The sequence below is a fragment of the Saccopteryx leptura genome, chromosome 4 (genome assembly GCF_036850995.1).
Source record: "Saccopteryx leptura isolate mSacLep1 chromosome 4, mSacLep1_pri_phased_curated, whole genome shotgun sequence".
Classification (NCBI taxonomy): Eukaryota; Metazoa; Chordata; class Mammalia; order Chiroptera; family Emballonuridae; genus Saccopteryx; species Saccopteryx leptura.
The window spans coordinates 200,935,501-200,950,552 of record NC_089506.1 but is presented as its reverse complement, the minus strand read 5'-3'; the positions used below and the strand labels follow the sequence as shown (position 1 = coordinate 200,950,552).

Here is a 15,052-nt window from a genome sequence, read left to right as displayed (position 1 = left end):
CCTGAGGGGCCACTTTGTTAGAAACGGACATTTTAAGTAGGTCCAGGCTGTTTGCTCAGCCACTGTCTGCCTGAGGCTGGGCAGGGCAGGGGCAGACGCTGGGCAGGGCAGGGCAGGGGCAGACGCTGGGCAGGGCAGGGCAGGGCAGACGCTGGGCAGGGCAGGGCAGACGCTGGGCAGGGCAGGGCAGACGCTGGGCAGGGCAGACGCTGGGCAGGGCAGGGCAGGGGCCGACGCTGGGCAGGGCAGACGCTGGGCAGGGCAGACGCTGGGCAGGGCAGGGCAGGGCAGGGCAGACGCTGGGCAGGGTAGGGCAGGGGCCGACGCTGGGCAGGGCAGACGCTGGGCAGGGCAGACGCTGGGCAGGGCAGACGCTGGGCAGGGCAGGGCAGGGGCAGACGCTGGGCAGGGCAGACGCTGGGCAGGGCAGGGCAGGGGCAGACGCTGGGCAGGGCAGACGCTGGGCAGGGCAGGGCAGGGCAGGGCAGGGGAAGACGCTGGGCAGGGCAGGGCAGGGGCAGACGCTGGGCAGGGCAGACGCTGGGCAGGGCAGGGCTGGGCAGGGCAGGGGCAGACGCTGGGCAGGGCAGGGCAGGGGCAGACGCTGGGCAGGGCAGACGCTGGGCAGGGCAGGGCAGGGCAGGGCAGGGGCAGACGCTGGGCAGGGCAGGGCAGGGGCAGACGCTGGGCAGGGCAGACGCTGGGCAGGGCAGGGCAGGGCAGACGCTGGGCAGGGCAGGGCAGGGGCAGACGCTGGGCAGGGCAGGGCAGACGCTGGGCAGGGCAGGGCAGGGGCAGACGCTGGGCAGGGCAGGGCAGGGCAGGGCAGACGCTGGGCAGGGCAGGGCAGGGGCAGACGCTGGGCAGGGCAGGGCAGGGCAGACGCTGGGCAGGGCAGGGCAGGGGCAGGGCAGGGCAGGGCAGGGGCAGACACTGGGCAGGGCAGGGCAGGGGCAGACGCTGGGCAGGGCAGGGCAGGGGCAGATGCTGGGCAGGGCAGGGCAGGGGCAGACGCTGGGCAGGGCAGGGGCAGACACTGGGCAGGGCAGGGCAGGGGCAGACGCTGGGCAGGGCAGGGCAGACGCTGGGCAGGGCAGGGCAGGGGCAGACGCTGGGCAGGGCAGGGCAGGGCAGACGCTGGGCAGGGCAGGGCAGGGGCAGACGCTGGGCAGGGCAGGGGCAGACGCTGGGCACACATTCACAGAAGTGGAGGCGATGGTAGTTCACTGTGAGCGGGGTTTGGGGAAACTGGGTTTTGGTTTGTTGCCAGTTTGTTCTGCTTCTGTGGACGATGTCTCCATGTCACCTGGCCGCTTTGGTCCATACGTCAATCGATTAGCAGGGTCCTCCGAACGAGAACATCCATGTCATAGCGCCATGTCAGTCCTGGGGAAGGTGATGGGCAAGCTGCAGAGCCGCTGGAGCCAGGTCTACGTCTGCGCCTTGGATAGCTCCTGTGACCGGGGACGCTGCCTTTCCCAGAGGCACAGTGGCCCTGGGTGCGCAAAGCCAGTTGAGTCAGACCTACTTCCTACCAACTTGACAAGGCCTGGTCAAAGTCACCCGCCATTTTTGGCTTTATCTTTTCATCAGCAAAACGACCGTGATCTTACCATGACATGCCTAGAGGAAGGGGTAGGCGAATGCTCCCACGGGCCTACCGTGTCCCAGGACACGAGGCTCTTTCCTGGCCCCGGAACTGCTGGAGGGAAGGACGGTCCGACACGGCCCTCTTTTCGCCCCACTCTCTGTGTCTGTCGGTGTTTATGCTTCACGACACAACGGTGGGATCCTGGCTGGATCACGAGGATTGTAACTACACCCCGACGCCTGGGTTCTTTAAGAGGCTGCCGTTTCACGCGTCCTTTTGGAGGAGTGAGGTTTTCCAGTGTTCCACTCTGTGGAAGAAACAGCCGCCCATCTTGCTGTTGCTTTTTGGAATCGGAAGAATTTGTAAAAGAGATGAGTTGATCGGAACAAGCGGCCGGTCCCCCCCAAACCCGTGCGGAATCGATGCCTCGGGAGACCGAGGGCGGCCCCTCCCTGCCTCGTCTCTGCAGGGAAGGCAGCTGGTCAGAGGAGGGGCGCTGCCAGCTGCCCGCCCGTTTCATCCCGTTCCTGCTCCAGGCGCCGAGAGGCAGGGGGGGGGGGCAGCCGCTGAGTCACGAGCGCAGGACGGGCCTCTGCGGCTCCGTCTTCCTGGGCTGGGGGAGGCAGGAACGCGGGGGAGGACACTTGCCTACAGAACGTGCTTTCCTCGCCCAGTTTCAGGCATACCTCTCCCGGGATGGTCAGTAGCCAGTGGTGATGGCAAAGAACTGTGCCCACACGAAGATGGCGTCTAACTAAGACTTAGGCTGGCTGAGCCCAAGGGTTAGCAAGCTGTGGCCCTCGAGCCAAGTCGGGTCAGCCACCCGTGTTTGTGAGTCAGGTGTCATGGGAACACAGCCACGGCCACTTAATTAACAGGTTGTCCGAGCCTATTTGTGCCCTGCAATGGCAGAAATGGATTTCTGGCCCTTTCTAGAAAAGGTTTGCTGACCTTTCGTCGAGTGGGTACTTTGCAAAGTTTGATTTTCGGGGAGAGTCATTAATTCAGCCCAGGGCTATGAACTGAGCATCTAGCCTGGGCCAGGCCCGGGCTCTGTGTCCTGGGGATTCAGTGGTGAGAACATGCGGCCAGGCCCGGGCTCTGTGTCCTGGGGATTCAGTGGTGAGAACATGCGGCCAGACCCAGGCTCTGTGTCCTGGGGACTCAGTGGTGAGAACATGCGGCCAGGCCCGGCTCTGTGTCCTGGGGACTCAGTGGTGAGAACATGCGGCCAGGCCCGGCTCTGTGTCCTGGGGACTCAGTGGTGAGAACATGCGGCCAGGCCCGGGCTCTGTGTCCTGGGGATTCAGTGGTGGGAACATGCGGCCAGGCCCGGGCTCTGTGTCCTGGGGATTCAGTGGTGAGAACATGCGGCCAGGCCCGGGCTCTGTGTCCTGGGGACTCAGTGGTGAGAACATGCGGCCAGGCCCGGCTCTGTGTCCTGGGGACTCAGTGGTGAGAACATGCGGCCAGGCCCGGCTCTGTGTCCTGGGGACTCAGTGGTGAGAACATGCGGCCAGGCCCGGCTCTGTGTCCTGGGGATTCAGTGGTGAGAACACGCGGCCAGGCCCGGGCTCTGTGTCCTGGGGACTCAGTGGTGAGAACATGCGGCCAGGCCCGGCTCTGTGTCCTGGGGATTCAGTGGTGAGAACATGCGGCCAGGCCCGGGCTCTGTGTCCTGGGGACTCAGTGGTGAGAACATGCGGCCAGGCCCGGCTCTGTGTCCTGGGGATTCAGTGGTGAGAACACGCGGCCAGGCCCGGGCTCTGTGTCCTGGGGACTCAGTGGTGGGAACACGCGGCCAGGCCCGGGCTCTGTGTCCTGGGGACTCAGTGGTGAGAACACGCGGCCAGGCCCGGGCTCTGTGTCCTGGGGATTCAGTGGTGGGAACATGCGGCCAGGCCGGGGCTCTGTGTCCTGGGGACTCAGTGGTGAGAACACGCGGCCAGGCCCGGGCTCTGTGTCCTGGGGATTCAGTGGTGAGAACATGCGGCCAGGCCCGGGCTCTGTGTCCTGGGGATTCAGTGGTGAGAACACGCGGCCAGGCCCGGGCTCTGTGTCCTGGGGACTCAGTGGTGGGAACACGCGGCCAGGCCCCGGCTCTGTGTCCTGGGGACTCAGTGGTGAGAACACGCGGCCAGGCCCGGGCTCTGTGTCCTGGGGACTCAGTGGTGAGAACACGCGGCCAGGCCCCGGCTCTGTGTCCTGGGGACTCAGTGGTGAGAACATGCGGCCAGGCCCGGGCTCTGTGTCCTGGGGACTCAGTGGTGAGAACATGCGGCCAGGCCCGGGCTCTGTGTCCTGGGGATTCAGTGGTGAGAACATGCGGCCAGGCCCGGGCTCTGTGTCCTGGGGACTCAGTGGTGAGAACATGCGGCCAGACCCGGGCTCTGTGTCCTGGGGACTCAGTGGTGAGAACATGCGGCCAGGCCCGGGCTCTGTGTCCTGGGGACTCAGTGGTGAGAACATGCGGCCAGACCCGGGCTCTGTGTCCTGGGGATTCAGTGGTGAGAACATGCAGCCAGACCCGGGCTCTGTGTCCTGGGGATTCAGTGGTGGGAACATGCGGCCAGGCCCGGGCTCTGTGTCCTGGGGATTCAGCGGTGAGAACATGCGGCCAGGCCCGGGCTCTGTGTCCTGGGGACTCAGTGGTGGGAACACGCGGCCAGGCCCGGGCTCTGTGTCCTGGGGATTCAGTGGTGGGAACATGCGGCCAGGCCCGGCTCTGTGTCCTGGGGATTCAGTGGTGGGAACATGCGGCCAGGCCCGGGCTCTGTGTCCTGGGGACTCAGTGGTGGGAACATGCGGCCAGGCCCGGGCTCTGTGTCCTGGGGATTCAGTGGTGGGAACATGCGGCCAGGCCCGGGCTCTGTGTCCTGGGGACTCAGTGGTGGGAACACGCGGCCAGGCCCGGGCTCTGTGTCCTGGGGACTCAGTGGTGAGAACACGCGGCCAGGCCCGGGCTCTGTGTCCTGGGGACTCAGTGGTGGGAACATGCGGCCAGGCCCGGGCTCTGTGTCCTGGGGACTCAGTGGTGAGAACACGCGGCCAGGCCCGGCTCTGTGTCCTGGGGATTCAGTGGTGGGAACACGCGGCCAGGCCCGGGCTCTGTGTCCTGGGGATTCAGTGGTGGGAACATGCGGCCAGGCCCGGGCTCTGTGTCCTGGGGATTCAGTGGTGGGAACATGCGGCCAGGCCCGGGCTCTGTGTCCTGGGGATTCAGTGGTGGGAACATGCGGCCAGGCCCGGGCTCTGTGTCCTGGGGACTCAGTGGTGGGAACACGCGGCCAGGCCCGGGCTCTGTGTCCTGGGGATTCAGTGGTGGGAACATGCGGCCAGGCCCGGGCTCTGTGTCCTGGGGACTCAGTGGTGGGAACACGCGGCCAGGCCCGGGCTCTGTGTCCTGGGGATTCAGTGGTGGGAACACGCGGCCAGGCCCGGGCTCTGTGTCCTGGGGATTCAGTGGTGGGAACATGCGGCCAGGCCCGGGCTCTGTGTCCTGGGGATTCAGTGGTGAGAACATGCGGCCGGGCCCGGGCTCTGTGTCCTGGGGACTCAGTGGTGAGAACATGCGGCCAGGCCCGGCTCTGTGTCCTGGGGACTCAGTGGTGAGAACATGCGGCCAGGCCCGGCTCTGTGTCCTGGGGACTCAGTGGTGGGAACATGCGGCCAGGCCCGGCTCTGTGTCCTGGGGATTCAGTGGTGAGAACACGCGGCCAGGCCCGGGCTCTGTGTCCTGGGGACTCAGTGGTGAGAACATGCGGCCAGGCCCGGGCTCTGTGTCCTGGGGACTCAGTGGTGAGAACATGCGGCCAGGCCCGGCTCTGTGTCCTGGGGATTCAGTGGTGAGAACACGCGGCCAGGCCCGGGCTCTGTGTCCTGGGGATTCAGTGGTGAGAACATGCGGCCGGGCCCGGGCTCTGTGTCCTGGGGACTCAGTGGTGAGAACATGCGGCCAGGCCCGGGCTCTGTGTCCTGGGGATTCAGTGGTGAGAACATGCGGCCAGGCCCGGGCTCTGTGTCCTGGGGATTCAGTGGTGAGAACATGCGGCCAGGCCCGGGCTCTGTGTCCTGGGGATTCAGTGGTGAGAACATGCGGCCAGACCCGGGCTCTGTGTCCTGGGGACTCAGTGGTGAGAACATGCGGCCAGGCCCGGGCTCTGTGTCCTGGGGACTCAGTGGTGAGAACATGCGGCCAGACCCAGGCTCTGTGTCCTGGGGATTCAGCGGTGAGAACATGCAGCCAGACCCGGGCTCTGTGTCCTGGGGATTCAGTGGTGGGAACATGCGGCCAGGCCCGGGCTCTGTGTCCTGGGGATTCAGCGGTGAGAACATGCGGCCAGGCCCGGGCTCTGTGTCCTGGGGACTCAGTGGTGGGAACACGCGGCCAGGCCCGGGCTCTGTGTCCTGGGGATTCAGTGGTGGGAACATGCGGCCAGGCCCGGCTCTGTGTCCTGGGGATTCAGTGGTGGGAACATGCGGCCAGGCCCGGGCTCTGTGTCCTGGGGACTCAGTGGTGGGAACATGCGGCCAGGCCCGGGCTCTGTGTCCTGGGGATTCAGTGGTGGGAACATGCGGCCAGGCCCGGGCTCTGTGTCCTGGGGACTCAGTGGTGGGAACACGCGGCCAGGCCCGGGCTCTGTGTCCTGGGGACTCAGTGGTGAGAACACGCGGCCAGGCCCGGGCTCTGTGTCCTGGGGACTCAGTGGTGGGAACATGCGGCCAGGCCCGGGCTCTGTGTCCTGGGGACTCAGTGGTGAGAACACGCGGCCAGGCCCGGCTCTGTGTCCTGGGGATTCAGTGGTGGGAACACGCGGCCAGGCCCGGGCTCTGTGTCCTGGGGATTCAGTGGTGGGAACATGCGGCCAGGCCCGGGCTCTGTGTCCTGGGGATTCAGTGGTGGGAACATGCGGCCAGGCCCGGGCTCTGTGTCCTGGGGATTCAGTGGTGGGAACATGCGGCCAGGCCCGGGCTCTGTGTCCTGGGGACTCAGTGGTGGGAACACGCGGCCAGGCCCGGGCTCTGTGTCCTGGGGATTCAGTGGTGGGAACATGCGGCCAGGCCCGGGCTCTGTGTCCTGGGGACTCAGTGGTGGGAACACGCGGCCAGGCCCGGGCTCTGTGTCCTGGGGATTCAGTGGTGGGAACACGCGGCCAGGCCCGGGCTCTGTGTCCTGGGGATTCAGTGGTGGGAACATGCGGCCAGGCCCGGGCTCTGTGTCCTGGGGATTCAGTGGTGGGAACATGCGGCCAGGCCCGGGCTCTGTGTCCTGGGGATTCAGTGGTGGGAACACGCGGCCAGGCCCGGGCTCTGTGTCCTGGGGACTCAGTGGTGAGAACACGCGGCCAGGCCCGGGCTCTGTGTCCTGGGGACTCAGTGGTGAGAACACGCGGCCAGGCCCGGGCTCTGTGTCCTGGGGATTCAGTGGTGGGAACACGCGGCCAGGCCCGGGCTCTGTGTCCTGGGGACTCAGTGGTGGGAACATGCGGCCAGGCCCGGGCTCTGTGTCCTGGGGATTCAGTGGTGAGAACATGCGGCCAGGCCCGGGCTCTGTGTCCTGGGGATTCAGTGGTGAGAACATGTGGCCAGACCCGGGCTCTCCTGAAGGGGAATGCTAATGGAGGAGAGGCGCAGAGAACAGGAAGCGGAATTTCTTGGATAATTGATGTGTTACAAAACAAAGCAAAACAAAAAAACCAGAACTGGCGTGGTAGAGGGTGATTGGTATCTAGGAAGGACAGCCTGAGGAGGGGACATTTGAGCTGAGACCTGAAGAAGGGAGGGGGGCAGCTATGCGAAGATCTGGAAGAAGAGCTGCTACCTGGAGGGGACAGTAAGTACAAAGGCCCTGAGGCGGGAAGGCACTTTGTGAGTTTGAGGAACAGCAAAGAGGCCAAGTCCTGGGACAGTTCAACCTTCAGAGAATGGGCAGCAGGGAGGGGCCTGCCGAAGAGACCGAGAGGACATGGCCAGGAGGTGGGGGAAACGGATGCTTCAGGTGCGTCGTTGCCGTGGAGATTGTAGGGCCCATAACACGTTTACTATCTGGCTTTTGGCAGGGAAAGTTTGCCAGCTCGTGGATAGGGGACACAAATTCTGTCGTTATCTTTAGCAGGAAGGGCTAGGAATCCCGTCTCAGGATAAGTCGGTCTTTTCATAACAGAGCAGGCAGCTCACTTCTTTGGGACGGAAATGGATCGTTAATTTTGAATGTTTACGACCACCTTCAGATGATTCGGTTTAATTTCTACAGCCTCTCGCAACACATCAGGGCTGCGTGTTCTCATCGCCTTCCTGAGGCTTCTGAGCGTATTGATTCTGAGGAATGTGCATTTCTCTGAAAAGAAGTCCCCGACATGACAGGCGATCTCACCTCACTTGTTTCCTGTCCCTTTCACTCCCCTCCGAACAGGATAAAATCGTGATCCCAGCATCCCCGCGGGACCTGCGCGTCTCGTGGAGGTGGGGCTTCTTTTGCTTGCTTTCTCTTCTCATCTCTTTGAAGCGAGGGAGGCAGAGTGGAAAATTTGTTCTGGCTTTGGAGACAGGTCTGAGTGCAAGTCCTGCCCGTTATTTTCTGGGCCGTGTGACTTTGGGCGAGCCCTAGGCTGGCTGGCTGTTCTGCATTAAAATGGGGTTAACTGGGGCGCTGAGGATGGCTCTGTGGCCTCTGCCTCAGGCGCTAGAATGGCTCTGATTGTGGCAGAGCAACGCCCCAGAGGGGCAGAGCATCGCCCCCTGGTGGGCAGAGCATCGCCCCCTGGTGGGCGTGCCCGGTGGATCCCGGTCGGGTGCATGCGGGAGTCTGTCTGACTGCCTCCCGTTTCCAGCTTTGGAAAAATACCAAAAAAAAAAAAAAAAAAAAAAAAAAGGGGTTAACGGTGGCATGAGGGGTGTTTGTGAGAATCCTGTGAAACAATGCTTGTGGGGCACCCGCTGCAGGGTTGATTCATGGCACCGCCCCTTGGCAAGGGTGGGGTTGACATTCAGCTGATGCCCACTGGTGTGGCTCTGCCTGTATTTTACAGCCAGGCATGAGGTCAGAGTGTCACTGATTGGTCAGAACCCGTGCCATGACTGATGTTCCGTACTTTGAAAGGCATCCCTGCGTAGAGATGAATCCTCCCCTTCCTCTCAGGGCTTCTGACAGTTACAGCGGTTCTCACCGGCGCAGACACTGCTGGGGTCCTGCCCAGCTCCCCTTTACCCGGCGCAGACACTGCCGGGGTCCTGCCCAGCTCCCCTTTACCCGGCGCAGACACTGCCGGGGTCCTGCCCAGCTCCCCTTTACCCGGCACAGACACTGCCGGGGTCCCGCCCAGCTCCCCTTTACCTGGTGCAGACACTGCCGGGGTCCCGCCCAGCTCCCCTTTACCTGGCCAGCGCACCTGCCGGCTGCTGTGAGTGTCAGCTGCTAAGAGCTCACAGCTGTCGCTTCTCTGGAGACGTGCGCGCTCTCCAGATGGGAGCTGCCTGACCCCGGAGAGGACGCCAGGGCCTGATGACTAAGGATTCTGATTCTGCCGGAGGAATTGCTGCCCCTGCCTCCGGGCCGTGCGGTCTGTGCTCCCGAGGTCCCGTGAGGTCAGGCTGAGGCTAGACGTTGGCGACCTCATTCTCGCTTGGCTCTTTCCCTTTCTGCTTCCTGTGGTCCTCACTTCCCTTCTCCCGGAAGCCCTCCCGTAAAAACCCACACGCACCCAAGTCCCTGTCTCTGGCTCTGCTTCTAGGAAATCCGGCCGTCAGTATCCTGCTGTTTCAGGTCTCGATCACTCTGCAATCAGCGAAACAGTGGCCGATCCCTGTAAAAACCCAGTACGGAAGGGCCTGAGGGGCCATCTGCGTGGAGCTGATTTGGTGGGGACAGCAGGCAGGCAGGGACCCTGTGAGGGATGCAGCTCACAAATTCTGTCAAATATTTATCCCCTGACACATGTCTGTTGTGCTATCAGCAGGCATTGGGTTTGGAAGGAGTGTATATGTGCATGTGTGATGTGTGACTCTGTGTGTGTGTATGGGATGCTGTGCGTGCGTGCATGTGTGTGTGTGTGTGTGTGAAAGAGAGAGATTGAGCCTGTGAGCCCTAATTCTGGCTCAGTGCCCCCCGCCGTGGATGGCCCTGCTCACCTGCTGCTCTGAGCCCCTTGAGTGGTGGCCAGCTGGCAGAGGAAGAGGGCACTGAGATGCCTTGTTTCCTGGGACTCTGGACCATCCCCACCACATTGGGCCTCTTGGCCTCTTGGGCATGACTTAGCTTCTGCTGGCTCTGAGGGCCTGCCAGAGACGCCATCTGGCCTGGGAGATGTTCTCAGCCTGGGCACAGCCCACGAACTACTGCCTGCTCTCCTGTCCAGGAAGACAGCCCAGTCTAACCCAAGTGGGCACCAGGGATGGGGCCATGTCTTGGGAAAGGCTGCTTTGGGGTCCTGCTGGCTTTGGACCTGGTCCTACCACTTAGGTGCCCAGGACTTTGGGTTAGTTGCTGCCCAGTAGCTCTAAAGCCTGCCTAGGGTTTGAGCTTGCTTCTCCCTGGGTTTGCCCAGGCTGGACCACCTCTGCCTGGGGGATAGGTTGGGACGAAGACATTAATGCTTGGAGCAGTGTTGAATGAGTCAGCACTCTTGTTTGCAAGAGTTAGAGACCCAGCTCGAGCTAGCTGAGGCAAACGTCTCCAGAATCCAAGGAAAGGCAGGATGCAGCTGGCTTCAGGAACACGGGGCACCATTGACCAAGCCCCTGCTTCATCTTCAGTATAACACTAAGGATTTTAGAGTCATTTTCTCGTTTGATTCTCGAAATAAACAGATGAGGAAACTGAGGCTCAGAGCAGTTGAGTACCAAGGTCACACAGTGAGTGATGCTGCTGGAGTTTGAACTCAAGTCTTTCTGACTTTAAAGCCTGAACTCTGAACCACCAGCTATTGTGTCAGGGTACCAGTCAGGGTCAGCTAAGCCGCTGTAACAAATAGGCCCAGACTGAATGGCGCACATGCAGCAGAAGTTTATTTGTGACTCCTGCTACAGTTAGGGTGGTTCCAAGTGAACGGGGAGGGGGAGGTCTATAGACTCACAGAGTCTCCGCCATCTCCCACGTGTGGCTTCTAAGGTCACCTTAGAGACGACAGTATAGCAAAGCATGCTTGGTAGGATTTCATGAGCCAGAACAGGAAGTGGCATATCACTCCACCAAGGAGCAAGGAGTTCTGGGAAATGTGGCTAGCTGTGTGTCTAGGAGGAAGGAAGGACCAAATGTGATGGGCAGCTAGCAGTCTCCACCACGTATAATAGGTATTTCTGCTATTCCTTGCTCTCTTCTAGTCCTCGTTTATAAGGAGTTTTCCTACTTGGAGCCGTAATGTGTATTCTCATTTTTATTTGATTTCTTTCATTTATCATAACCCTTTCTCTGTGGCTCCACGGAGTTTTCATAATGATCATGGTTATAGGCTGTGTACACCAGTTGTCGGACAGTTAACTTGTTCCAATTTTTTTTTTTCCAGATAATAAAACAGCAAACACTTTATGCCAAAAACCTTTACTACTGTTGAATTATTTCTTTAAATTCTCAGGAGTGGGAATATCAACTCTAGAGAGTGAACATTTTTAAGGCTTTTGACACGTAATACCTTATTGCCTTCTGAAGTGTTTGCAGCTTTCTGCAGTGATACAGTGTTACCAGCACTGGGTGCTATAGTGTTTTCTAATTCAGCTGTTGGAAGATGGTGCCTTAGTTTATTATGATAGCCTTTTTCAGATCTCAGCCCTTTGGGATAAGAAGTATTTGTGTGTGCGTATCTGGTCCAAGTCGTACCTGCTGTAATTTTAGTCTCTTCTTTTGTCTTTGGGGATGAAAAAATCACTTATTCATTCAACAAAAATATACAGAATTTCTGTTATGTGTCAGGCAGTGATATATAGTGAATCAAAAAAAAGACAAGGTCCTAACCCTCCTGGGACTTTACATTCTAGTCAGAAGACAAACGTTGGTAAAGTAAGCACATGAATACACGGGATCATTTTAGTTAGTCATAAGTGCCAAGGGGGCGATTCTAGGTTGGAGGGTAATCAGGGAAGGCCATTTGGAGGAGGTGCCGTTGAAACCTGAGGCCCTAGGTGATGAGAAGGAGCGAGCTGTCAAAAGAGTATTCCAGACTTCGGGGACAATCCATGCAGAGTCCCCAGGGAAGGACTGAGAATGGAGAGTGGGGTCAAAGGTCAAGAAGAAGAAACAAACAGGGCAGTTTGGTGGGGGGAGAGAATGGTAAGAGAGAAGACCAGTGAAATACACAGGGATGAGATCACATATGACTTGCCAGATGGGATGCAGAATTGAGATATTTTCTAGGGTTCCCTGGAAGACCCTGGAGGGCTTTAAGCAGGGGGGAAATGATGACTGTTGTTGCCATGGGGAGAAAGGACTGCCGAGCAGAGATTGGAAAACTTGCAAAAGGCCAGAGAGCAAATACTTTAGGTCTCATGCACCACATATGGTCTCTGTGGCAACTACTCAGCTCTGCAGTTGTGGTGGGAAAATAGCCCTACATGAATGGATGTGGCATTGTTTCAATAAAACTTTATTGACAAAAAGAGTGGCTGGCCAGATTTGGCTTAAGGGCTGTAGTTTCCTGATCTCTGCTGTAGGGATTAAGAACTCAGGTAGGGTGACAAACTGGCAGGTCACTGGATTAATCCCGAAGAGATGCGATGGTAGCTTGGACCATGGCAGTGGAAATGGAAATACAGAAAAGCAGATGGATTTGAGATGGGTTTCAGAGGTTGAGTCGACATGAACTGCTCTGCCCTGGGAACTCTTCTGTCTTTCAAAGTTGACTCTTGGAGAAGTACTGAATGTCTTAACTTTACAGTCTTTGGGGGGCTAGATCTGAGTGGATCCTGCTAGTTAGGCGCTTGGAACACGGTCACTCCAACCCTGGAGATCAAGTAACGTGTCTGAGTCACACAGCTAAGGGTCAATGAGGTGAGGACTTGAGCTCAGTCAATCTGGCCTTGGTGAGCCCCATCCCAGCCACAGTGCCACGCCACCTCCCAGCTCCAACGAGGACTCTTCCTCAGTCCCCGGGTATCTGGTGCTGTGGGCTCTCTGCAGGTTGGCTGTCAGGGGGGTATGTGTGCACAGTGTTTGCGGGAATGCTTCCAACGTAGGGGCTCTCCAAGTCTCCCCTTCTTTCTTGAGAAAACACTGGATGTTCATCTGTGCAAATTGACAGTTACGAGTATGGATTTTGGGGCCAGGCAGCCCTGCGCCCCACTTCCTGGCAGTGTAACCTTGGGCATGGGCCTCTGAGCCTCAGTGTCCTCATCCGTAAAGCAGGGGCAGCAGGCTTCTGGGGCTGCTGGGAGGCCGGGTGAGCACCCAGTTGAGAGACTGGTTCACAAAATGACGGACAGCTCCTGATACTAAAAGTTCTCCTGTTGATGCTCCCTTTACCCCTTTTTGGCTAATTGATACTTCTAAAGGACAATTCTGTGACTTTTGAACATCTCTGTTTTAATCTGTTAGGTATTTAATTAATTAATTATTTTTTAAGTGAGAAGTGGGGAGGCAGAGAGACAGACTCCTGCATGTGCCCGACTGGGATCTACCCGGCATGCCCACCAGGGGGTGATGCTCTGCCCATCTGGGGCCTTGTTCCATTGCAACCAGAGCCATTCTAGCACCTGAGGCAGAGGCCAGGGAGCCGTCCTCAGCGCCCAGGCCAACTTTGCTCCAATGGAGCCTTGACTGCAGGAAGGGAAGAGGGATACAGAGAGGAAGGAGAGGGGGAAGGATGGAGAAGCAGATGGGCACTTCTCTTGTGTGCCCTGGCCGGGAATTGAACCCAGGACTTCCACACAGTGGGCTGATGCTCTACTACTGAGCTAACTGGCCAGGGCAGGTTTTTATTTTTATTTTTATTGTTAATTTGGTTCAGCTTTATTTCCGGTTTTTGGTGGCGTGGGGAGTCTTTCTCCCTTAGGAGGGTTTGAGCTCATCCAGAGCAGGGCCTGGTTCTTTGTTCAACATGACATGCCCATCCCCCAACAGGCTGAATGAATGAAGTGTAAGCTCGTTCATTCGCTGTGAGCTCTCATGGGCAGCCCTTATAAGCTCTGTGACCACTGTCCTCTGTCCCTCCCCAGGACCTAGTCCTGTGCCCAGCGCACAGTAGGTGCTCAATACAGGTAAGCTGGACTGTTTAAACTACATTCACATTTCCCCTGAGGAGAAGCTTGTCTGCTTCGGATCTTTTCTTAATTCGATGTTGCTTACGTTTGGTTGGGGACCGGCAGCCAGGACCAGCTGTATAATTTGTGGGGCTCAGTGCAAAATAAAAACGTGGGATCCGCTGCTAAAAACTTGTTAAGAACTTAAAGATGATAACAGCAAAGCATTAAACCAAGCACGGGATTTTCTGAGCACAGGGCGCGGTGCCGTAGCTCGGGCTATGCACCCAGGAAGCTGTCCATGTGTCAGGCTCCTGGCATCAGCACCACCCGAGAAATGCAGACGTGCAGCCCCGCCCCAGACTCACTGAGTGGGATCTCTGGGGGTGGGGTCCAGGAAGCATCCTGGTGATTCTCATGCACAGGCAAGTGTGGGCTCTGTCTTAATCTTAGGGGAAGTCACGGAGCCCTGTGAGACAGAACCCTGCACCCGATGCTTCATTGGCCTGACTCAGGCCAGCATATATCATGTAATAGTCTCCCTTTTGGTGAGCGGCTTTGACAAAAGGAGCCATTGCTTAAGTTGGTCTGGGACCAGGCACTTCATCTGCTGCATGTGTCTGATCCAGCGGCGTCCTCATTCTTCAAGTGCCTTCCTCCAGCACCGAGTCCATCCATTGCCTTGGATGCAGTGAAATGACTTGTTCCTAACAGGCAGCTGGCTGTTTGGATCCTATCTGGGTCTATGTGGGACTCTTCAGAGGCTGATTGGTTGTTGGAGAGGTGGTGAGCTCCCTGTCACGGGAGCTGTGCAAGTAGAGACTGGATGATTGCTGGGCAGGGGTGCTGTCAGGAGGAGCCCAGCACTCAACATAATGGTTTTGAAGTGCGCTCTCTCTCTCTCTCTCTCTCTCTCTATATATATATATATATATATATATATACAAAAGTATATATATATATATATATACTTTTGTGTGTGTGTATATATATATATATATATATATATACTTTTGTGTGTGTGTGACAGAGACAGAGAGAGAGTCAGACAGATAGGGACAGACAGACAGAAAGGGGGAGAAATGAGAAGCATCAATTCTTCGTTGCGGCACCTTAGTTGTTCATTGATTACTTTCTTATATGTGCCTTGACTGGGGGGCTACAGCAGAGCAAATGACCCCTTGCTCAAGCCAGGGACCATGGGGTCATGTCTGTGATTCCACAATCAAGCCAGCGACCCCATGCTCAAGCTGGATGAGTCCGCACTCAAGCCAGCGACCTTGGGGTTTTGAACCT

General features: G+C 58.4%; 1 protein-coding gene across 1 annotated transcript; it reads right to left on the bottom strand.

Moving 5' to 3' along the window:
• Positions 1-3,277: 3,277 nt before the first annotated feature.
• On the bottom strand, positions 3,278-9,881 carry LOC136404324 (tetra-peptide repeat homeobox protein 1-like). The gene is made up of 4 exons (XM_066383658.1): positions 9,719-9,881; positions 8,758-8,924; positions 6,597-7,205; positions 3,278-3,844 (listed from the first exon to the last, which is right to left on the bottom strand). Exons 1-4 carry the CDS (start codon positions 9,879-9,881, stop codon positions 3,278-3,280), a joined length of 1,506 nt encoding a protein of 501 aa, XP_066239755.1.
• Positions 9,882-15,052: the final 5,171 nt, after the last annotated feature.